The 26,061-nt window shown below is 35.8% G+C and overlaps 3 protein-coding genes across 3 annotated transcripts; all 3 read right to left on the bottom strand.

The window, feature by feature from the left end:
* Window positions 1-9,230: 9,230 nt before the first annotated feature.
* LOC148198073 (uncharacterized) lies at window positions 9,231-9,741 on the bottom strand. The gene is made up of 2 exons (XM_088115520.1): window positions 9,601-9,741; window positions 9,231-9,377 (listed from the first exon to the last, which is right to left on the bottom strand). The coding sequence occupies exons 1-2, from the start codon at window positions 9,739-9,741 to the stop codon at window positions 9,231-9,233; spliced, it is 288 nt and encodes a 95-aa protein (XP_087971646.1).
* Window positions 9,742-10,902: 1,161 nt separating this feature from the next.
* Window positions 10,903-17,313, bottom strand: CPSRP54 (chloroplast signal recognition particle 54 kDa subunit). Its single transcript, XM_088116807.1, has 15 exons — window positions 17,092-17,313; window positions 16,883-17,021; window positions 16,729-16,796; window positions 16,520-16,621; window positions 16,068-16,220; window positions 15,894-15,971; window positions 15,364-15,489; window positions 15,153-15,255; window positions 14,840-14,940; window positions 13,218-13,355; window positions 12,985-13,128; window positions 12,676-12,751; window positions 11,961-12,046; window positions 11,733-11,858; window positions 10,903-11,349 (listed from the first exon to the last, which is right to left on the bottom strand). Exons 1-15 carry the CDS (start codon window positions 17,236-17,238, stop codon window positions 11,242-11,244), a joined length of 1,695 nt encoding a protein of 564 aa, XP_087972933.1. The 5' UTR covers window positions 17,239-17,313; the 3' UTR covers window positions 10,903-11,241.
* An 888-nt stretch (window positions 17,314-18,201) lies between these two features.
* On the bottom strand, window positions 18,202-22,686 carry LOC124832656 (rac GTPase activating protein). Its single transcript, XM_047306916.2, has 5 exons — window positions 21,992-22,686; window positions 20,985-21,105; window positions 20,643-20,762; window positions 20,180-20,410; window positions 18,202-19,277 (listed from the first exon to the last, which is right to left on the bottom strand). The coding sequence occupies exons 1-5, from the start codon at window positions 22,390-22,392 to the stop codon at window positions 18,660-18,662; spliced, it is 1,491 nt and encodes a 496-aa protein (XP_047162872.2). The 5' UTR covers window positions 22,393-22,686; the 3' UTR covers window positions 18,202-18,659.
* Between the last annotated feature and the right edge of the window lie 3,375 nt (window positions 22,687-26,061).

Below are 26,061 nucleotides of genomic sequence, written 5' to 3' on the forward strand. Positions count from 1 at the left end.
CATATGCTAAGTTCATGGTTGGTGAATATGTGATGATGATATGATATGGGCGTTATGGTATGGTTGGATTGGTATTGTAAGGATTATTGTATATGGGTATTTTGGTCAGATGATGTTATTAAACGAGTGGTGGATAGTAAGCGTTGTGCGTGCGGGCCCGGGGAATCTCTTTAGGTGAGTGATGGGGGGTATACTTGCACTTGTCCGGGGAAGCTCTTGTTCAGAGTGATGGAGGGTGACATTGTGTACTTGCCCGGGGAATCTCCCTATAGAGTGATGGGAAGCAGCACTACACATTGGGGTAATGTGTAACCGCCCGGGGAATCTCTTACATTTATGTAAGAGTGATGGGGGTGACGTGGGGTACTAGTCCGGTGAAGCTCGAGATAATTAAATTGGCGTTGTGCTTGCGGGCCCGGGGAATCTCTTTAGGCGAGTGATGAGGGGTATACTTGCACTTGTCCGGGGAAGCTCTTGATTAGAGTGATGGAGGGTGACTGGTGTACTTGCTCGGGGAATCTCCCTATAGAGTGATGGGAAGCAGCACTACACATTGGGGTAATGTGTAACGGCCCGGGGAAGCTCTGAAAAGAGTGATGGGAGTGACGCTAGTACATATTGGTGTATGTATTCTGATTCGGTGTGATACATATTGGTGTATGTATTCTGATTTGGTGTGATTGCATATTGGTGTATGCAGGTATTTGTTTATGATGCATATCGATGGATACATGTTGTTTATTTATGTGCATATTGGTGTATGCAGGTATTTGTTTATGATGCATATTGGTGTATGCATTCTGATTCGGTGTGATACATATTGGTGTATGTAAGGTGGTTGAAGTATAATTCGTACTTGGGTATACAGTTTGATCTGGTTAAGGTGTGGATGATAGCATGTTATTATGAGTATGTTATGATGTATAAGAATTGTATTTTTGTTAGCTCACCCTTGCTTGTTTGTGCATGTGAATGCGATGATCGTATAATGTGTGATGTTATACGGGAGCAGATGTTATTGCAGATGTGATGGCTGATGTTTCTGAACATGCATAAAGGATGAAAGAGAGATGGGATATATGACCGGGAATGTATTTGTTTATATTCGATCCTGACTATTTAAACGTTTTATTTTCGGAATAATCGGTTTGTAATAAATATCGTACTATTTTTCCGTTGAGGTTGAATATTAAAATTTGAATTTTTACTTATGTGTTTTACGGAAAAAAAAAAAAAAAAAAAAAAAAAAAATTAGTCGACGTAACACCAAATTTCGGGGTGTTACACTTGTGGTATCAGAGCAGTGATTATTTTTCGAAAATAAAATTTTGGGGACTGGGGAGTGAGAAATTCTATCATGCATTCTTGTAATTTTCTTATTTGTTTATGAAATTGATTGTGTCATTACTATGCGTGTAAAGAGCATCATGTCTCAGAGAACTGAGAATTGCAACTCTCACAATGTGACTGAGAGAATCGAAGGAATTGTTGGTGTAGCTTCTTATGAGAAACTAGTGTGAACTAGTGTTTTCTACAACACATATCGGGTTAGATCTCAACCAGTTTAGTCTGTGTTGGAATCACGATCTTTTGGCTGGACACAAGTTCAAGGAGAACTTGATTTTCTACCATCCTAAGGTTTAGATTTCATCCTAGGAATGTATTGGTTGATTGCAAATCACATTCTTCTCGACTGTGGACGACAACAGTTGGTGTTTCCGGACTCTGACGATTTTAAGTTGTTCACAACTAAGGAAGCCTTGAAGGAGGTCAGTAATGGAGCCACATGTTTTGTAGTGATGGCTCAGGAGAAGAAGAAGAGTCCTGGAGAAAAAGCAATGAGAATCCCAGTGGTAGAGGAGTTTACGGATGTCTTTCCGGATGAAATTCCAGGATTACCACCAAGCAGAGAAGTAGAGTTCTCCATTGATCTAGTACCAGGAGCTGGACCAGTGTCTGTGGCCCCGTACAGGATGGCTCCGGCAGAATTGGTCGAACTAAAGAAGCAGATTGAAGAGTTGTTAGAAAAGAAATTCATCAGGCCAAGTGCTTCACCTTGGGGAGCACCAGTACTATTAGTGAAGAAGAAAGATGGAAGTTCGAGGTTATGCATTGACTACCGGCAGTTAAACAAGCTGACGATCAAGAACAAGTATCCATTACCGAGGATTGAAGACTTGTTGGATCAATTGCGTGGAGCTAGCGTGTTCTCAAAGATCGACTTAAGGTCTGGGTACCATCAAATCCTAGTGAAGCCTGAAGACATACAGAAGACAGCCTTTCGGTCACGTTACGGTCACTACGAGTTTGTGGTGATGCCGTTCGGAGTGACCAATGCTCCTGCAATATTTATGGATTACATGAATCGAATCTTCCGGCCTTGGTTAGATAAGTTTGTTGTTGTGTTCATAGACGACATTCTCATTTATTCTAAGGATCAGGAAGAGCATGCTAAACATTTGAGGACAGTGTTAGAAACACTCAGGGAGCACCAGTTGTTCGGGAAATTATCCAAGTGCGAGTTTTGGTTGGGTGAGGTACAGTTTCTAGGTCATGTGATTTCTACCCAAGGAATTTCTGTGGATCCAACCAAAGTAGAAGCAGTGTTGAAGTGGGAATGTCCAAAAACAGTATCCGAAGTGAGGAGTTTTGTGGGCCTGGCCGGGTACTACAGGAGATTTGTCAAAGATTTCTCAAGAATAGTAGGTCCATTGACGCAGTTGACTCGGAAGGACCAACCATTCTCTTGGACAGACAAGTGTGAAGCAAGCTTTGAAGAGATGAAGAGAAGGCTGACAAGTGCTCCAGTGCTAATGATCCCAGATACTTCGAAGGTTTTTGAAGTGTTTTGCGACGCTTCACACCAAGGACTCGGATGTGTGTTAATGCAAGAAAAGAGACCAGTGGCCTACGCATCGAGGCAATTGAAGGTACATGAAAGGAATTACCCAACACACGACCTCGAGTTAGCCGCTGTTGTTTTCGCTCTGAAGGCTTGGAGACATTATCTTTATGGATCACGTTTTCAGGTCTTTAGTGATCATAAGAGCTTGAAGTATCTTTTCGATCAGAAGGAGTTAAATATGAGGCAGAGAAGATGGATGGAATACTTGAAGGACTTTGACTTTGACTTACAGTACCATCCAGGAAAGGCAAATGTTGTTGCAGATGCTTTGAGCAGGAAGCGGATACAGATGTCAGCTATGATGGTTAAGGAACTAGAGCTAATCGAAAAGTTTAGAGATATGAACTTGGGTTTACAGTTGAACCAAGATCATATTTGGTGTAGTCATTTGAAGATCACAAGTGACTTCTTGGAGAAGATTAAAACAGAGCAAAAAGAAGACGCAAACTTACAACAGACGGTGGAGTTGTTAGGGACAGAGCAGGCTAAAGATTTTAGTCTAGGAGCTGACGGAGTTTTGCGGTTCAGAAACAGGGTGTGTGTTCCAGCAAAGTTGGAATTGATAAGAAAGATTCTGGAAGAAGGACATAAGAGTCGTCTTAGCATACATCCTGGTATGACTAAGATGTACAAGGACCTGAAGGATTCTTTTTGGTGGACTGGAATGAAAAAGGATGTGGCGGAATTTGTCTCCTCTTGTCTAACTTGTCAGAAGGCTAAGATTGAGCATCAAAGACCAGGAGGAATGCTGCAACAGTTAGAAATTCCCCAATGGAAGTGGGATGACATATCAATGGACTTTGTGACTCATTTACCAAGGTCCCCGAGAGGTCATGATTCTATATGGGTGATTGTGGACAGGTTGACAAAGTGTGCTCATTTCTTACCCATCAACCAGAAGATGTCATTGGATAAGCTAGCAGAACTTTACATTAAGGAGATAATAAGGTTACATGGAGTACCCAAGAGCATTATTTCAGATCGTGATCCAAGATTTACGTCAAGATTTTGGAAGAAGATGCAAGAATCTTTGGGTACAGAGTTAAGGATGAATTCAGCTTATCATCCCCAAACGGATGGACAATCTGGAAGGACTATACAATCCTTGGAAGATTTGCTGAGAGCATGTGTACTGGATCACTTAGGAAGTTGGAGTGAGGTGTTACCTTTGGTGGAGTTCACGTACAACAATAGCTTTCACGCGAGCATTGGAATGGCACCGTATGAAGCTCTCTATGGGAGAAGGTGTAGGACACCTTTGTGCTGGTTCCAAGATGGGGAAGTAATATCGGTGGGTCCAGAGTTGTTACAGAAGACAACCGAGAAGGTTAAGCTGATACAAGAAAGGATGCGTGCAACACAGAGTAGGCAGAAGTCTTATGCAGACAAACGACGGAGACCTCTTGAGTTCGAGGTGGGGGATCATGTTTTTCTGCGAGTCTCTCAGATGACAGGAGTTGGAAGAGCCATCAAGTCAAGGAAATTATCTCCGAAGTTTCTTGGACCATTTCAGATTATCAAAAGGATAGGACCAGTAGCATATGAAATTGCACTACCTCCTCAATTGGAAAATTTACACAATGTGTTTCACGTTTCTCAGTTGAGGAAGTATGTGTCAAACCCTGATCATGTGCTCGAGTTGGATGATGTTCAAATCAGAGAAGACTTGTCATTGGATACGAAACCTGTGCGAATACTGGATGTTCAGTCGAAGCAGTTGAGAGGGAAGGATATTCGTACAGTGAAAGTGTTGTGGAATGAGAAGACTGAAGAAATGACTTGGGAATTGGAAGAAGAAATGAAAAATCTTTATCCTCATCTTTTTGGTTAACAAGTACAATTTTCGAGGACGAAAATTTTTAAAGGAGGGGAGAATGTAAGACCCTTGTAAACTCAAAATTTTACCAAGTTGTAAAAATTTCAAGTTGTAGTGTAAAATTGAATGCTGTCAAAATTTGACATAGTTTACTATTTTATGTATAACTTTTTATACAATTAATATTTTGGGTTGATTCTTTTTCCATTGGAAAGTAGACTCAAAGAGCTTCGATTCGAGTACTCATACGCCTAATTCCGACTTCGGGAAGGGGTTCAACCGAACTGTCAAAGTTGTGACAGATGTGCTGTCTGGGTGGATGGCGCCCAGGCGCCCCTCCTCTTGCGCCCGGGCGCGAACGTATCAGTTTTCAGATCTGAAATAAGTGGGAATTGCGTGGAAAGTTGGGGAATATTCTCCATAATCATAATGTTCGTCCCTTGGGCCAGAGAGGAGCGTGGGCAAACCTCCTTTCCAATTATTAAGTGTTTCTTAATGGAGTGAAGGGCCATGGTTGTCCCTTGGGGCAGATTTGAATAAGAGAAAGGGGTGGATTCTGCACTGAGACTTAGGTGCTGAATTACAAAGAAGAAAGTGGTCCGTGAGAGAGTTTTCTAGAGGTCTTTGGAGCAAGGTGCTGCCCAGATTCGTAGTGAAGGATTCAAGGTGTTCCAAGGAGATCTTCAAGAGGTAAGGGGAGCTAACTTTGATTTGGAAAAATGCACATGTGTTGTTTGATGAAAGTTCTGTGAAATGTGATGAGTTTTAATGGATTGAATGATGGGAGTTATGATGAGAATTCGTTTTAATGTGTTTGTATATATAGATATGAAGTTTTAGAGGAATTGGTTCTTGAAATGGGATGAAGAACATGGTGGTTTTCCCTTAGCTTTTTCCAAATCCGAAAATCATACTTCTTGAACAAATGATTAGTTTGAATGGGATGGATGTGAATGTTTGTTGTGAGATCTTGGATTGGAAATGTCCTATTCTTAGATGATGGTTTTTTTGAGTATGTTTTGATGGTGAAAAGATGAATCAAATTGGTTTTTGCTATAACTTTGATATAAGAAATTTGTATGAACTTTATGATGAAAAATTGATGAATATATTGGATTGATGGTGGATTTTCGTTTTAGGATGTTGATATACATGTATATGAAGTTTTTGGTGGATTGGGTTGTGAAATGGGATGAGAAACATGATGGTCTTACCTTTTTTTTTTTATCAAATACGAAAATTGGGTATTTTGGTTGGTTGATGAATTTTGGATGGGTGAATTGATGGTTTGTGTGGAAATCTTTAATAAGAAGGAGGTATGGTGTGTTAACAATTAAGATCTTGATATAGTAATAGTTTTATGTGATGGAAAACGATGGAGTTTATAAGTGTGGTTTGATGAGTAGAATGAGTGATGATTTTTTGGGAAACTCACTTAAGCATGATGCAACTTCAAATTTGTTTTGATGATTGAGGACTAAATGATGTGTGTAAACTGTTGAAGGGGTGATTAAATGGAAGGTAAGGAAAGTATACACTGTTTTGAACAAGCTGATAGAGTTTTGGGTCACTTTGAGAGGAAGTGAGGTAGTGATTTTGGGAAGTAAGGATTATGAGTACATGTGGGTTATTGGGATACCTTAGGTAAGTCATTTGTGACTTGTTAGAGTCATCAAATTGATCAAAACAGGTGCAAAATGGTTGCTGTCAACTGGTATGGGGCTGGACGACTTCTGGGTCGCGCCCGGCGCCCTCGATGGCGCCCAAGCGCGAGACTCTCGGAAAAGTCGCGCCCAGGCGCCCCTCCTCTTGCGCCCGGGCGCGAGGTGTTCGCAGAAAATGACTTGGTCTATGTTTTTGATGGTTTTTGGGGTTCTGGATGTCCGTTTTGGACGTTCTTTAGTTCGTTTTGGGGGTTTTTGACCCTTCCGGAACTGTTGGTGATGGTTTCAAAGCTATTTGAGTTACCTAAATATGGGTATTAAAAGGATATAAAGAAAATGTGTTATGTGTACATTGTTTGAGTTGTTAGATATATCTATTTGATATGGAAATGTTGTGTGATCGGTTTGACATTGCAAATTGATATGAAAATGATGTTTGGATGGTTAAGTACTGTTGAAATCATGGTTGTATATGATTTGATTATGAGTTTCATGTTGAATGAAGAATTGAGGTTATTAATGATATGGTAGTGTGATAATCTCACTTATGCATTTGAATATATTGAACATATGCTAAGTTCATGGTTGGTGAATATGTGATGATGATATGATATGGGCGTTATGGTATGGTTGGATTGGTATTGTAAGGATTATTGTATATGGGTATTTTGGTCAGATGATGTTATTAAACGAGTGGTGGATAGTAAGCGTTGTGCGTGCGGGCCCGGGGAATCTCTTTAGGTGAGTGATGGGGGGTATACTTGCACTTGTCCGGGGAAGCTCTTGTTCAGAGTGATGGAGGGTGACATTGTGTACTTGCCCGGGGAATCTCCCTATAGAGTGATGGGAAGCAGCACTACACATTGGGGTAATGTGTAACCGCCCGGGGAATCTCTTACATTTATGTAAGAGTGATGGGGGTGACGTGGGGTACTAGTCCGGTGAAGCTCGAGATAATTAAATTGGCGTTGTGCTTGCGGGCCCGGGGAATCTCTTTAGGCGAGTGATGAGGGGTATACTTGCACTTGTCCGGGGAAGCTCTTGATTAGAGTGATGGAGGGTGACTGGTGTACTTGCTCGGGGAATCTCCCTATAGAGTGATGGGAAGCAGCACTACACATTGGGGTAATGTGTAACGGCCCGGGGAAGCTCTGAAAAGAGTGATGGGAGTGACGCTAGTACATATTGGTGTATGTATTCTGATTCGGTGTGATACATATTGGTGTATGTATTCTGATTTGGTGTGATTGCATATTGGTGTATGCAGGTATTTGTTTATGATGCATATCGATGGATACATGTTGTTTATTTATGTGCATATTGGTGTATGCAGGTATTTGTTTATGATGCATATTGGTGTATGCATTCTGATTCGGTGTGATACATATTGGTGTATGTAAGGTGGTTGAAGTATAATTCGTACTTGGGTATACAGTTTGATCTGGTTAAGGTGTGGATGATAGCATGTTATTATGAGTATGTTATGATGTATAAGAATTGTATTTTTGTTAGCTCACCCTTGCTTGTTTGTGCATGTGAATGCGATGATCGTATAATGTGTGATGTTATACGGGAGCAGATGTTATTGCAGATGTGATGGCTGATGTTTCTGAACATGCATAAAGGATGAAAGAGAGATGGGATATATGACCGGGAATGTATTTGTTTATATTCGATCCTGACTATTTAAACGTTTTATTTTCGGAATAATCGGTTTGTAATAAATATCGTACTATTTTTCCGTTGAGGTTGAATATTAAAATTTGAATTTTTACTTATGTGTTTTACGGAAAAAAAAAAAAAAAAAAAAAAAAAAAAATTAGTCGACGTAACACCAAATTTCGGGGTGTTACATCCCCCACCCCATCTTCTCCCTACATCTCTCTAATATTTTTTAAATTCTAATTTTATGCTTTTTACTTTATCAATTTTACTTTTTATTTTTTAAAACTCTAATCTCAATCTCCTATCATTTTCACTTTCCCTTTCACTCTCAACAGCAAGCTCCAAATTCATTATCACTTATCTCCAAATTCACTCAAATAAACAACAACAAAATTTATCTTCAAATCCACTCAATCACTCCCCCAAATCTATTCATTAAACAAAGAGTTATAGAAACTTCCCACATGGTGAAATTCTTTAAAAAGAACATTTTAATTTTCAAATCTTAAAAGATATATTATATATATATATAATCTTTTTATTATTTTTATATTTATATCAAGGAAGTATGTCATCCCGTATGAAATTGGATACAGTAAAAAAAAGATTGTTAAGGAAAAAACTGAGATACATAATTAAAAATTACTTAAATTTATTTATTTTTTAAAAAGATTTATAAAATAAAATTTATCCGTATTTATATACTGTTATTTAACCTCGAAAATGGAAAAGAAATATAAGATGCATAAGTGTTATCCAACTAACAATGGTGGTATGAATTACTCATTAAAAATGTGTCCATATAAATACATGTGACTTACACTCACAGGTGAATCATCAGGTACATTGCAAAAGCCATACATGATGGTCCCTTCAACGTTAAATATTGTTGGGGATGAGGATTTGTTAAGTTACGTACAAAATTTATATATAAAAGGTACTCGACCAAAAAAACAACCTAAGACAATCTCTATACACTATAATCTTCACATTTCTGGTGTAAAAGAGAATAAGGATAGCATGGCACAGACGTTGACATTCATTTAACACATCTAATAAGAATAAAATAATTTAAAAAGAGTAAATTTTATAGTTTTTTAGAAAAAAAAAACGTAAAAAGTAAGAAAAGACAAAGAAAAAAAATTATGTATATCAAGTATCATTCTTCCATAAGAAAAGCTCATTTCTCTCTTAACTTCTTGGTTACGGCAAAGGCAACACCTGCCACAGCCACGATTATGCCTGAAACAATAATGGCTGATTTTAGTGTTTGCAAAGCATCCTTCTTTTTCTCTTCCTTTTTCTCTTCTTTCGCCTTAGCTCGCTCCTTCAAACAATCAACCAAACATCAACAACAATCAGTGAAAGCCACATGTTGTCAAATCGAAGAACCCATTTGATTAATGATGTGTAAGAGGTCTAAGAATGTATCCAAATAAATCATGATCTAATTATATATATAAACGACAATAAGTTTGACTTTGATATTGGATTATACATATATAGAAAAAAGAATTGTTCCAGTATTGAAGTGACATTTTCTTTAGTACCCTGGAATTTTTTTTGGTAGCCAGCTCTGATGATTCTGGGTCTACTTGAAGATGAACATTATTGCCAGATGCAGTATCAAGTTCCCCATCAATGTCTGCTGGTGGAAACGATATGTCTGAGCTCACAGGGGGGCTTCCCATTTTCTTCTCCTACTTTTTACTCAAGAATAATCTGCAAGTTGGAACCTCCGTTTTGAATTCGATAGTTGGAGACGGAGAGGAGAAAAAAAACACATGCACGATCGAAGTTTTATGGCAGATTCAATGCAAAATTATTGCTCAAATTTAATTGACAAGTGTCGGTTTTCCAAATAATAAGGTTGTTGTGAGAGTTCTATGGATCCTCCTGTTCTCAAACTCTCCGAGATAATTGCTCAGACTCCGCTAAACTTTCGATGATTCGAACAAGAAAAATACATAATGATTTCTTTAAATGATAGAAAAACGGTGCATACTGTTTTCTGTCTGCTAAATATTGCTATTATAATCATTTTAGTTCCGCGTTTTCTCAGGGAAACTAAAGTATACCTCGCTATCAAACAATAGGATATAACTCACTCTATCATGTTACAATCCATTTTAACATTACTTAATTTAAAGGTGTCAATAACTTCAGTTATTTATAGGTTTAACAAAAAAAGACTAATTTTATATAGCATTAAAGTTTGAATTTTCACCTTATGAAAACTCCTTTTTGCTATTTGGCATTTGAATGAATGATAGTATTGTTTCTAAAAATATTGATTATTTGTGAATGACTCAAATTTACCTTATTAATTAAATATCCATTCAACATTTGATTTGTTTAGACAAAATCAAATTTGTAGTTAAACTTGATTATTTACTCAAACGTTTACTTAAAAAAAATGTAACTTTGTTCATTATATTCTATTCTATATTTCAAATTTACTTAACACTAACTTTTTAGAATTTTATTTAGCACGAATTGTTATCTTTCTTCGAAGAAAATCATCTTCATAAAAAAATACATCTTCAATCTTAAAAATATCTTCATGAATATATCTTTTTTACCACTTTACTGAATAAACTGATGTACTAGGTCCGTAGAACACGGCAATGTCTGTTAATAAAAGATTCTACAAGTACCGTTGTTCAGCAATATTCTGGTGTAAGATGAGCCAGCCAGACTATAAATGTACCTAAGATGGCATCTATAGCATTTTGAATTTTTGAACCATCCTTGCACGATTACATGCATTTTCCGATGTCAGAACTACAAACAGGAGTCAAAGTAACGCCTGCAAGTTAGAAAATCAAATGGAAAAAATATGGGACGGTGTCTTAAGTGTAACATTCCACTAACACACCAAGATACAAAGTTGAGATTGTGCAAGAATGACACGCATGCTTCTTAGATTTGTATCCTGAAAGATATGATACAACTCATCTCTGCCTAAATTACATCAGACTCCTGGACAACCCTCATTGCAATATGAATTTATCTAATGATGGTAAATAATTATTTTAGCCGATGAAAGCTGAATCAAACAAGTTGGAGCTATATGAATTGCTCTAATGATAAAGAATATTTTAGCTGAAGAAAGCCAAATCATACGTTTTGATCACTAAAGACCGTTGATCCAGACTTTCATTGTTTAGTTTTGGACCCTTTAGAGATTTTCAACTTTTGCTCCCAAAACCACGAGGAGCTGGTCTTCCGGTTGTTGAGTCCACAAATACACTCCTCGATTCCGATCTCTTCCTCCTCCTTGCAGTGCCAGGTGGAGCCTGATACGGGCAGAATTAAGAAAACACACATCATCATATGCTATGTTAAGTAGCATGCACAATTGCACACGCAAACACAAGCTCGAGATTTACAATTTTGTCCTGCATTTGTTTCACGACTTAAATGGGATAGTCTATGTAAAAAATATGTAGAAGGTCCTGACTGACTTGCACTTCGAATCAAAGAATAAGAAAAATGAAAATGACATCAAGAGATTAGGATTATTTCAGAATCATCTCATAGCATGGATTACATGTCATTCCTATAGATGAGGTTTTGACTACCTAGTATTATTTTACACAAACTACCTCAGTTAATTAAAAATTTAAATAAAGTAACTTGAAAACTGTTAATTGCATATATATATAGAAAATGAAATCACCTTTTCCTCCGCTTTAAGCGCTTCCTCAAGATTACTAAGTGTTGGAAGTGATCCACTTTCCATTACACCCATCAGGTTCTTCATACGAACACGCATTTGGAAAAGCTGAGCTACAAGTTGGCTTACCTGATATATTCATTTCTCAGTGTTAGGAAGTATAGCCCTGGTAAATAGACCGCAGCTTCTAATGCACTTAGTTCATTTTGAAAGAAAATTCATTCTACATACCTGCTGCTCTGTTTTCCCTGACTCAACAGCAACCCTTTTTCTCCTGACAGGGGATTCTGCCAACAGTTCCGGCTTTTCCCTCTCCTCTGGAAGTAATCAAGAAAGATTGGTTTTAATCTAGGTTTGAGAAATCATAGGGTAAAATAACAGTCAATTCTCCTTTCAATAACAAAAAAGCATAAAATTAGCACTTTTATGATTTGATAACAAAGGGAATCTGGGCCCTCGAGTGTTTCTGACAAGTTTGTTATGTAATGATCATTTGCACGTTGAAGATGTGTTTACCCGTAGCACATAATATATATTATGAACTCTCAATGCATATATTATAACAAAGAAGAAGAAGAATATGCCAAATAATATGACCATTGAAACCTATACACGTAAAAAAACTGTGACATTCAAGCCATAATCATCATGGAAAACACCAATTGACTAAAAGCCTAGGGGAGAATGGATGAAGTATAAGAAACTCGGTCAAAAATACAGAAAAACAATCATTGCTGATAGATATAATTGAACTGGTAGCAAAAGTGGAAGTAAATGATCAAAGGATGATGTATCATAAATCAGCCAGGTAATGCATGTCATCAACATATGCTGCATGTTTCCTCTATCATATCTAATTACCAAATATGCTCCCATGTCAAGAAAAAAATTACATAGATAAAAATGGTATGGGAAATTTTATTTATGGTCAGTAGAAAGGAAGGACCAGGGGTCATTGCTTCTATCATTGCTTCCATATTCAGCAAATTCTTCTCTGCGTCTCTAATCTGAGAAGGAGTAACCTGCATCCATGTAGATTTATATAAGCTTTAAAGCATTTACTAAATTAACACCACAAATATCAAGATTAATATGTAAATTATAGCAATGCTCAATTCAAGGCTCATAAACCAAAATTGGGAGATAGTGGTGGTCAGATAATTCCCCTCCATCATTTGCAATTTCCAAGGAGCATAACGTACGTAAAGTGTCATAAATATAATATTTAGTACAATTCATGAGCAGGATCTCATACCTTCCCCATACCAGGAATCATTCCAATGACACGAGACACGGAACCCATTTTGGCAACCGTACGAGTTTGCTTTAGAAAATCATTGAAGTCAAACTTTGCACTCATGATCTTCTTTTGCAGTTCCTCAGCATCTTCTTTACGCATCTACAACAGATGTGATTACAATTCATATTGAAAACTTTATTTTTGTATTGTAGAAATTAAAAAAAAAATAGAAACATAGTGAGACTTACAACTTCCTGTGCCTTCTCTACAAAAGAAAGAACATCTCCCATTCCAAGTATGCGTCCTGCCATCCGATCAGGGTAGAAAGGTTCAAGATCCTCCATTCGTTCCCCTCGTCCTACTAGTTTAATTGGCTTTCCAGATACCTGTCATCATTGAACAATCCAAGTCAACAAAATATGAGAGAAGGGAAGAGATTTTGAACGCTAAGTTATATTAATCACTTCACAGTTCCAAATGTGCTTATTCCTTTGCACCCTGTTTTCTTCATCCAAAATGTAAACCTGTCTCTTCAAAAAATCAATTACATATACCAAAACCTCCCATAATTGAGGGCATGCCAACTTCTATCCATTCACAAACTAAATGACGCATAACTAGTATATTTTGGCTCAGAAATCCAGGAGTTCTATATGTCAGGTTTAGATATTTGCCACCCATTCCAAATTCAATGTGGCTATAAGATATTTATGGACAATATTGCAAAGGCAGATCCTCGAATAAATCATGAGTAATTAGTACAAGGTGCAGGGTCACTAAGTGTATTTCTATGAGAAAATCTGCAACATTTTCCTAGGTACTTACATTCACAACATGAGAGCAAGGATGCAATGTAACATTTGTTTACCCTTAGACAACTTCGTCAACATTTCATTTTCAGGCTATTATGTTCTTGAATTGAAATACATTCCAGGGACCTATTATGTTAATACTTACCAGGGTAAAAAAAAAAAAAACTGTTTTATGTTATTTCAGAGACAACATAAAAGTTGGGAGGTTGAGCCATCAAAGAGAAATAGGCTAGTTGGGTGTCTGGAAGAGCTTATTTTGGCTTATGGAAGTGTCTTATGAACTTTCTATAAACCATTTTTACTCTATTTCGATAACCTACACTGAAAAGCTTATCAAAATAAGCCCCAATTTACAAATAAACTCTCATTTGACAAAATGACTTCCGAATAAATGCTTAATTAAGTCATTTACCCGGGCCTTTCACTGTCTGAAACCCAAAAGCTATCTTTAAAGGGAGAACTCCCCAAGTCTGACAAAAAGTCTTTTGGCCATATTAGTTGATGTAGGATTTAACACAACCATCATCCAAGAACTGAACATTTGGAGCATGAAGTTTATCTCCTTAACAAGTAAGCCAAAATTAGGATTGGATTCCAAGCTCTTAACCCAACCTTCATCTGAGGATCAAACATTTAGAGTATGAAGTTTCCCAGACTAAACATCTATTAGAGACCCAAAACTAGGATTGGATACACTTTGATTCTTAACCCAAATGATTGCCAAATTTTATAAGTACTTTTAGATATATTCCTTGCCAATATGGGATTTTAACACCATTGAGTGGGGTTATTTCTGATCTCTAGCCTTATGTCAATGTAATTGACACAACACATCACTCAAAGAAGAACAGCTAAGATGGTAGGATTTCCTTTCCTCAAGCATCTATTATTCACATCTGTAAATTAAGGGAACCAACTTTGAAGGAGTTTGTAGTATTATTATGGGATAGAATGGTAAACGTTGCTTAAGATAAACAAATTGCAAGGTTGCAGCAAAGTTTGAATATAAAATATAAAATAAAAACATTTTATGAAAGCTAAGATAAAGGCAGTCAAACCTCTTTGACACTCAAAGCTGCTCCACCTCTTGAATCACCATCAAGCTTTGTCAAGATGGCACCTGTTATTCCAATCTCAACATTGAAAGTAGTCACTAATGCTGTACAAAGAAAATAGTAGTGTCAGAATTTTGGAACTGTTATAATGTCGGAGTATAAAAATTAATAACCTACACAAGCCAAAAGAAACAGATCAGTAGTATGATTATTAATTATTAACCATTTCATAAATATAAATATTTTTTCTTTCATTGGACTATTTGTAGAAAAAAATTCCATTCATTTATAGGAGTACAAATACACTTCTGAATACCTGCAGCTTCTTGCCCTGTCATTGCATCCACAACTAGCAACACTTCTGTTGGATTCAATGCCCTTTTAACTTCTTTTAACTCATCCATCATTGTCTTGTCAATCTGTCCAATTGAAATACAACCGTAATCAATAAAAAATAAATGATTCAAGAATAAACAAAAAATTAAATAATTATTTGCTAGAACATTTCCAGTCCCATAGAGAATCACCTGCAGTCTACCGGCGGTATCAACAATAACAACATCAATTTTCTTCTTTTTTGCCTCTTCTAAGCCTTGTTTGGCAATTTCTGAAGGTTTAACATCGGTACCTGCTGTGTAGACAGGAACATCTACCTGATACAAGCTACAACTAATTATAAATATGACTACATATAAAATGACAGAAGAAAATGAGATAAGTGAAATAATACTAATCAGATCTGTGATGTACGATTCAGTTGGTTAAAAAAATCTATATTTTAAGAGCCAAATATAGATCAATAAATACACTGAAAATGCCTGGGAGAAAATATATCTAGATACCAAAGCACTCCCTAACAACACAAGCATAACAGGCAATAAAACACATCACTTCCACTGCAATACTTTCTTTATCAGTTTTGTCGTAGTAGCAACAGAATCTGAGGGCTCCATACAAAAGCTTTAATTGAAAATTTAAAATGACATTGATGGCAATATTTAAAGGATGCATCAAATAATTGCAACGGATCAACTTCAATGCAATAAAAAACAAGTACCTGTTTTCCCAAAATAGAAAGCTGGTCAATAGCAGCAGGTCTGTATACATCGCAAGCAACCAGCATGCAACTTTTTCCCTGAGATAAAATTGAAATGATTAGCTTCAAATTTTCAGTAAGGTGCAGGAACTACAAACTACAAGGAAGGAAGTAGAATAAGTGAGAAGAAAACACCTGTTTCTTAAGATAATTTGCCAACTTTGCACAGACGGTTGTCTTCCCAACTCCTTGCAGTCCAGCCAATAAAATGACAGTGGGCCCAGATTTGGCAAAAACCAGTTCAGAAACCTCTCCACCCATCAATTGTACAAGTTCATCATTTACAATCTGCAAAACTCAATGATCAGCATAACACCCATTTTATTCTTGTATAGATATTCAGTACTCAGAAAAAAATAGAACAATATCTCATACAAATCTCACCTTTATTGCATGTGAAATATGCACATATTATCAACACAAACCGAAATACAAAGATACAGGCAATAGTACAATAGTGCTATAATGCAAAAGTCATATGGTGCATTCCATGCAACAAACTCCAAATGCAGTTTGACAACCCCCGCCCAACATAAAAGAAAAAGGAGATAAAATCAGTTGAATTCAAATGCAAAGTTCAGAGTTACCTTAACCAATTGCTGATCCGGTCTCACCCCTCGAATGACACCAACACCCACAGCCTGATCACTGACAGACTGCACAAACCTTCGGACAACAGGAAGACTAACCTGCCAACACAACACGCATCTACTTAAGGCCCTGTTTGTTTTCCACTTTCAAAAACAGTTTCCTAGAATTTGAGACAACTCAAAAACATGTTGAAAAGGCAACTTACATCGGCTTCTAGAAGAGCTCTCCTAATATCTCGCATAGGCTCCACAATGTTCTCTTTAGACAAAACCTCTACACACATAATCAAACATACAAATAATTTCAACAACAATCTAAACAATGTAATAAGTCCTTAATTCTAGTAAAATTTGGAAAACCTTCTCCTTTGAGTTTGTTCCATGCAGTCTCAAGGCCACTTGTCAATTGGCCAAACATTTCAGCCTTCACCACCAATCCGAGGTCCCTTCTCACGGCCACACCCTTGGAGTTGGAGTTCACCCAACCCCATACCTCTTTCTGCCACACAACCCTAATCAGTTCATTAATTACCACAGAAAGTGTTTGTGTTAAACAGTAAGCAACATACCGCGAACCAGTTTCTGGAAGATAAGGAAGCCTTGGTGGAAGAAAGAGAAAGCTTGACTGATTTGGGAGAAGAAGAACGCAGGGTTCTGTTGTGAGATAAAGAAAGGGAAAGAGTGGAGAAATGGCGGGAACCTGCTACTGCTTCCATGTCTTCTTCTCTGCACAACCTCTCGAGCTTCCTTTCTATCTGTTATCCACAGCCACAACTCAACACTGTAACAACGTGGCATGCCTCAATGTTTCATCATCTTTTTTTTAATATCTATTCTTTATTAGTAATTAAAAAATATGATTAATCAATTTTAATGAATTTAATAATCACTTTGTCATTTAAAAAATTATTTTATTTGTTTAAGAAATCCGGAAAAATTGTTTTATTCATATTTATTTTATTAGTGATCAAACATCGTGTTAGATTTTTTTTATCTTCTTATTATACGTGTTTCTTATTTTATGTAAATTTTAAGTCTTTTATAATTTTAGATAATTTTAATTAAATTTTTATATATTAAGTATTTAAAATATTTCTATTTTTAATTAATTTTTTGTATTTTATTTCTTTTATATATTGAATAACATGTTGGTATATTGTCTTCTATAATTACTAGATAACTTATTTATGCATATCACCTTATGTTGCAAGATATGAAGAAATGTAAAGGTTTATGTTAATATATTACACAATATTGCACTTAATACATAGATATTAATTTTATTGTTTTAATTGGAAGTATTTTGAATAATGAGATTTTCACATTTCTCGTGTTTTTCATATCATCGCCTGTGTTTTGTTGTGTTCCGAATATAACTACGAATTATAATGAAAGAAGAGTGCGAATTTTAAACCTTTCTTAGCTTCTGACCACTGTTGTTCAAGATGTAGTTTATGCGATGACAAGAACATTGTTGAAGTGAATTTTTTTAGCTACAGAACAATAACACACTAAATTGAAAATGCAGAACCAACAAAAGGTCAGTTTTGTCTGATACAATTCCATTATTACACCATTTTTCTTCTCCTTTTAGTAGCTTCATTCAGAATACGAGACAGGACTTCATTTCTTAACAACACTACTACACTTTGATGAATATTTCTATATCATGTTTCATATGTTCAAACCATTTCTCTCTTCCTTAAATATCCAAACTGACAATACAAAAAATGTGTTGAACAAAGCACACAGACAACTTTGAATTCGTTAAATTCTATACTTCAGCAACGGAAAGAAAATCGTTAGGAAAGTCTGCATGGTTAATGACAGAGAACAAAGAAACATGGTTAAAAACCACAGCAAGAAACAACAACAGAAAAACACAAACACCAATCTAGTAGTAGTAGTAGTAGTAGTGAGAATTTCCAAACGTGGAAACACAAATAGAGATCTGGCCTTTACACCTTGTCCTTTCCCTTCCCTTTCCTTCCCCATGTTGGTGCCTTCACAACACTGATGCCCTCCATCATGACATCAGCAATTATGCAGAAATCACAATTGCAGAAACATTATGGGAGTACCACTTCTCTTCTGTCATCCTGTCCCTCAGGAAGCAAGATAAAAGGATCAGAACTTTTCAACGCCAAGCTTCAGCCAACTCTGTTCTTGAATTTAATCGCCCAATGATGGCAGTTCCGAGGTTCTTCTCTGCAGCTCCTGCTACCGGAAGCTCAACCACCTTTTTGGAACATTTCTCTATATCATAAGTACTCAACTGAAGGCTTTTGCTCCTGCAAAATTTTGCAGGATCCCCCTTTGTCTGCCCAGTGGTGAGGCCACAGTCTTGAAGCCCAATTGCCAAAGAACAAATTTGAGATAAAAGATTGCAGGGACAACTGTCAACCAACAACCTAGTTCCTGCAGAAATCAAATTTTCGGTAGATGTCGGCAAACTTTTGGATTCAGTTTCACAGGCATCTTCAGTAAGATGACTGGGGCTTTGTTGAGATGGCTCTGCAGTGACAAATAGTGTATCTTCCTCATCGTCACTACAATCATTTCCACCTTCACTGTCAACCTTGTGTAGCATTTCTGAATTGCTATGGTGTCCATCATCGTCAAAAGAATTAAGGTTTGGACCAGGATTTGATTTTACAATAGACTCCTCTCTTTCCCTAAGTGTCTTTACGACCAGTGTCTTGAGAAAATTCATGACTTGTACTGCATACATTAAAGCAGTCAAAGGATCTGCCATCTGTAGTAGACATGCCAGACAGAAATACTGTTATTACAATATAGACCATCATAACCACATAAAAAAAAAATACCTCTAGAAGCAAGATTAATGGAGCAAAAACACATTCCCACTGTTGCAACATAAATCAACCATAACCTTTCACCAAAACAGTGACTTTAGCAATGCAAGAAACCACTACCAAATTTACATGGTACTAAAGTGTAATTTTTTTTCTGAATATTCATAAGAATTAAAAGGTCTGGTTTGAAAATATCACGCCATCCTGAATGAATATTCAACCATCTAAACAATATTCTCTAGTTCCACAACAAGCACATGATTTAGAACAATGAACCTAGGCTACAACTCTAGCCCTCTACGGAAGTGTACTCCCTTTGCCTAGGGTGTCAGATAGTCTCTGAAGAAGATAAAATCTCAAAACTATAATTAATAAGGAAAGGAAAAATGATTACAGTGGTGGCCAATCTATAGACTCAACATAATAAGCTAACCTTATTCTAGATTAGAATTAGATAATCCAGCATAGCATAAATTCCGGTAATAACTAACATTTACCCAAAGCCTCGATTTCAAAATTAAAATCCTGAAACTACTAGACTTTTTACATCAATGTTTTCCCAGATCTTCAAAAATATCCTGAACCCCTGTTAAGGTTGAAAAAACTAATATTGCAATTCTTTTTTCACCAATTTCTGTATTCATTCCGTTGAAGACAATTGAGCTAACTTTACTACATATACAAAAACGTATCATTATATGTCAAAAAATGTTTGCTCCGCTCACTGAAGTTACATTCAATAAGATGGGGTTCACTTGTATTGTAAGAATTCAATAACAAAAATTGGGGCTAAGAATAGAACTGTAAACTACATTTGTAACAGAAAATGATCTAGTCTTACTTGGGTCATGTTTGGTGCGAAAACCATTGCAATATTACGTGCATTCATCTTGTTCAAGCTTTCCATTTGAGCAACATCTGCCATTAAGTTTATTGCCCAATCTAGCAAGGCAGCTTCTGTTGGAGGAAGAAGCCTCACAAGCTGAGCACATTCTTCTTCTGACTGGGATTGCATTACCTGCTCAGGTGAGAGAGGGTCCAATACCCCAGTAGGTAGTTCTCTGAACCAAGCCTGTGAAGGAACACAAGCACATCAAAATTAATGAAATAATGTCATGAATGCATCCACCACTTACCCATTGGTTCAAAAAAGGGAAAAAATCAACATATTATTAAATTCACCTAGACAACTTTCAAATAGAAGACCAGAACAAAATCCAACAATCATAGACCCTACTTCTAAATAAATCTCAAAGTAATTAGAAAAAAAAAATCTGTGATCTTGACGGGGAAAAAATAGTTACCTTTATGAGACCTGCCAAGCAGTGCACATCAATGCCATCTGGTACAACTCCTCTGTTCAATTCTTCCCTCACAAACTCCTCTTGACCGTTTTCAGCATTGATTCTGAAGATTCCTTCAGCCTGGATATATACATTTAAATTTCAAGATTCAAGTCTAATTAAAATTAAAAAAACAATTATACAAAAGGTTTCTGGTAAAATCACAAGCAAAACATGGTAAAAATAATGTGGAAATTGGTCATCCAGTGACTCACATTACATTACTATTAAAGAAGCACACTTCTTCAAAACACCTTTACATTCTCCACAAGGTAAGGAAGGACTAAGAGCTAGGATAAATACCTGCAGGCCTCCTTGTGCATACAAATGTCTTTGCATTAACAGCAGTATTGTAGGTACACTATTTCCTCTGGCGTCAAAAGAGAGCTGCATAGATTCTGTTGAAACTCCAAAAACATTTGCACTGCGGATAGTAAATAAAAAAATATATCAACGTTTAGGGGATAATAGAATTAAGGATACATACACCGAACACATAATGAGCCAGGTATAGGAGAAGATCGCTGAAAAGTAGTTGATAAAACAAATAGGTTGCATACACTGAACGCAAATTCGGCATTGTGTACTTATGTATCAACAATGGCAGCCCCTTGACTGAAATGTGAAAATAACATCACCAGGGTTTATCATTACTTGCCGTGCCAGTAGCAAGAAATAATCAATTGTTTATGAACAAACAAGTAAATAAAATGGCCTTTCCCTGCCTCTCATTTTTCTTATACCGTTTACTTTTTACAATGAACCAAATCCACTTCAGAAAACGGACAACTTAGACTTTATCAGTATGAAATTAACCAAATTATATATGGATAACATGACAGAAACCACTGACTGAAAAAAACAAAGTATAATTATATGTCATAGAGAGCCTTCAATTGTATCTACCATTCAACTCTTTTAGAAAGTAAGACCAATGTAAAACTAAATCATGAGAGCAGAGACTTGATATGGGGAAATAGAAAAAGGTCAAAGGAATGATATATCCATGTCTATGCAATGATACAACCACAGTCAGCGCAGAATAACCTAAAAAACTCGATATGGAAACATAAACTTGTAAATTTCACCACATCTGTTAAGAACTGGATACCAACTTTAAAAATCCATATCACACAAGTTCAATTAATAAAACTCCAGGCATGAAACCAAAAATGAGCCCGTTAATAAAGATTTCTAACAAAACACTCTTTTCAGAACCCAGCCTCTTAAAAAAAGGTCCAATTCAATGACAGCAAATTTCTATGAAAGATTAAATTTTGAAGAAGCCCCAAGTTTCCTTGAGAACAAACCTAGCACTGGGAGACCTCCTGGGAACTTCTGGTTCAAATTCAACAGGCAAACCAAGAAACCCATGGAAGCGATCGAAGGTGACATGAGCCACGTGCCTCACATTGGAAGGCCACCCAATCTCCATGGAAGAAGTAGATGAAGCTGTAGTGCTGCAGCCAATCAGAGACTTCCGAAACGTAGCTATCAAAAGGGTCAAAATAGAAAGCTGATCCCTTTCTCTTTCCCTTTTTCTCTCTTCTTCGTCCTCTTCTTCTTCTTCAGCTTCCAAATCCAAAGGGGACTGTGGCAGCACCCCTTCTTCCACAGTGGGAGCGTTAATAAGGGAACTTGGGTGCGACCCATCATTGGGTGTGAGACCACCACAGCTTGACGATGAAGGCAACTGAAGCACTTCCGTCATATTTGATTCTTTCCCTTCCCACCACTTTTAATAACAACAACACAATAATAATATATTAATTATTATTATTATGTTATTATTAGTATTATTCCTCTCCTTCTAATTCCTATTTCCTCACCGAAAAAAGCCAAGATTTTGGTGGAGTAGAGTTTCCTTCAAGAAAAGGGTCTCGGAAGGTGAGACGTTACCATCATTGCTTTGCCTTCGGAGACGAATCATGTCATATAAGAAAGAAAAGAAAAAGAAGAAGATGCGGTTGTTGGAAATGGTTAGGGTGAACTGCTGCAGATGATGAGAAGAAGAGAGAGAGAGATGTGCATAATGTAAGAATTGTCGTTGCTATTATTATTATTATTATTATTATTTATTAATGTTTGTTCATCTTTTTGGTGGTGGCACTGGCGATGCTTTCCACCTCACACCTTGCCAATCTGGTACTCATATAATTCCACCCTTTGAGTCCTATCTAATTCTCTTTCTTCCCAGATTCACTTCCAAAGATCACACCTTTGACCCCACTTCTCCTCAACACCCTCTGGGTCTCACTTAATATACCAATGTTTTACCATTGTTAAATACCACATTAATTACATACAAATTTCTCACATAGCACTTTTAGCAAACAGTTTATGTATATACAGTAACACTTTTTACATTAACCACAGATTCATATGCATACTCTTTCTCCACATTTATCCACAATTAATAAGCAGTTTCTGCATTAACTGGACATGTTAATCTGATTTTGTATAGATAGCAATTCCAAATCTTGTAACAACTATTTACTTCATGGTCATAGAAATCAGTCTTGTTTTTTAAAAGAAACGTTTATGACATGCTTTAAATGTTTCTTTTTCAGGATTATAATTGTGACCTGATAACTTTTTTTGATAAGATCAAACACAAGTTATCTGTTACATAATTTATTTTCTGAGTAAACGTTACCTAATTACTAGAACTGATCTACCAGTTCACTTTTAATGCTTGTACACAGTTAAGATGCAACTTTAAATTTACACTGGAAAACAAAACTGACATTGAATCAAGTTCTGACCTAATGTATTAAAGAAAACTTAATTACAGTTCTTAACATGTCAGCTTTGGTCCAATTCTGCGTGCAGCATTTCAGTTGGGGTGAACTTATTGCAAGATTAATGCCAACTTCTCTACACCAGCAAAAATGAATGTTATGTTTTGAAATTGAGTTTGTGTAGGGTGGCGTGTAAGTATGTAATGTACTATTAGTCTCTTTAATCTGTGTGTCCATTTCATAGGGAATAACAAGCATTACTCTCACACACCAAACCAATCTAAAGTCCAAAATCCAACAAGATGATTAATGAAGCCATGATCACGACGTGTGTTCACTGCCCTATCCATTTCTCACTTTTTTCACTGAATTGTCACTGTTTTCTCTTCTTGGAACCTACTATTTTTATTATTGAGCATGCTTTTTGGTTGGGGTCATTTTAACTGTGCATGTTTGTGATGTTCTGTGTAGGGTTAGTCTCACTAAAATCTACCTAAACAGATTATGGTATGGTGGTGTGCACCTCCTCCCTGGTCCACATGCAACTCCACCACATAACATCGTAGGTTAAATCATCTCAGAAACTCTAATATTGTCTCCACATGTCTTTAACATCCTTGTCACTGTCTCAGAAAATTTAATAAAGATAAGGTTTTGCAACATCTTCTGATGAGGGCCTTTCAAACTCTGGAAAGGTAGATTAGTGTAGTTCTAAACTATAACCATCTTATGAGTAATAATGTATACTGTCACATTTTTCACAGAAAAATTATAGTTAGTCATAGCAGTGTGGTATGTGGCTATGTTATTCGGTGTTTCTTTCATTGAAAGGATGAGAATTTTGAAGTGGAGGTGCTGAAAATTGGAATTGTATTTGTTTAGTGTTTTTTCCTTTTATGTTATTTTATATGTTGTATTTTAAAAAATAAAAAAGTGTCCCTTTCATTCACATGTCAATAGTTTATATATTAATATATGCTTCTTATGTTTTCAAAATGAATAATAAAAGTTTTAGGATTCGTGTCTAGAAAGTTAAGCAACGAAATTAGTCGCATTCAATCTTAATCAATTCGTTGTAGTGATATTTTACATTTTTTTTTTCACTTTGTATCGTGGACTTTATTATTAAATTTGTTGAAATTGAAATAAATTCTTATATTACCTTTAAAATTTTAAAATAAATTATCCTAACAGCAAATAAGACATGTAAAATTGTCTTCGGTTAAAAAATACATACAGAATTGCTTTAAATCTAGATCATAAAAATAATTTTTAGTAATTGTAAGGTGACACTTATTTATATTTATTTAGTGAATTTTTATATTTTTCAGAAGAAAAAGAAAAGTAAAAAGTAAATAAAAATAATATCATATGAATATAAAAAATTTATATGTCACGTTATTTTTTTTTTCATTTATTTGTTGTTTTCGAACTGTGCTTGATTCACTTGTCCATAATTGATTTTTTTAAGGATGTCCAAATAATGCCACGTGTAACTGCTGGTAAAAAGTTATACCTAAAAGTCGTCTTCTCCAATTGTTTTGCTCTTTACAATAAACTATTACGAATGCAATAAATTTGATGGGTTGTTTCATTATTTTAATATTAAAGAATTCGTCATTGTAAATAATTATCTCATGCGTCAATTGCATTCTTTTATGATTGTTTTCGTATATACCAATCTCAAAAGTTCACCCCAAAAATAAAAATGAGATCGTAAAATTTTATATAATTTCAATATTCAATAAACATTTTCTCGTGAATGTATCATTAATAAAAAATGAGGTTTGGATTACTATGACAAAGGATAGAACAAGGAACAATGTCCGCAATGAATTTGCTTGGGAATTAAAAAAGCAAGCAACCATGGAAGCTTTTTTACAATATTGATCAAGCTGGTGTTGTTAACCAATTAAATTTCAAGTTTTACTTTCAAAAATTATATTTTATTAAATGCATAGCATATTATCAAAATAAAATTCTAAATTTACTATCATAGTTTTGAAAGATTTTTGTTTTTGTTTAATTTTTCTTTTCAATGTAGAAAACACTAATATCAAATTTTTTATTGTATTTTTATCCTTCACTTAATATTTAGTTAATTTCCATATATACACATTTATTATAATGTAGAAATGAAAAAAAAAACTTGAAAAATCCTATTAAATTTTAAGAGAACCTATTGAATTCTTTTGTTTCCTCAAAAGTATCGTTAAACGAAACTTTAAAAAAAGGGACAATTAAAAGCAATAAGAAATAAATAAAGAATTGCAAAGAGGTACTTCTTTGGTAACGGATATAATACCGAGACAAGGGTTTACATTTAGTAACAACAACTGATAAAATTTCTGTTCCGTTGCAAAAAGTTTAGATATAAAGTGAGAAAAGAGACTTGCTTGTACAAGCTTTATGTACTGCGTTCATAAACCAACTTTAGGGAAGAAAACCGTTGTGAATACTACTTAGAGTATTCTCTCTTTTATTTTACTAAAAAGACCCATAATTTACAATAATCTTGACGTTTAAAAATGTGGTAACTACAATGATGTTAAAGAAGGAGTCGCATAAACGATTATGCTAAAATTCAAAATGGCTGCCACAAACATACGTAGCTCTCCGAGTCCAGATTCCATGAAAAG

The sequence above is a fragment of the Vigna umbellata genome, chromosome 5, assembly GCF_029865625.1.
Source record: "Vigna umbellata cultivar VRB3 chromosome 5, Vumbellata_1.0, whole genome shotgun sequence".
NCBI lineage: Eukaryota > Viridiplantae > Streptophyta > Magnoliopsida > Fabales > Fabaceae > Vigna > Vigna umbellata.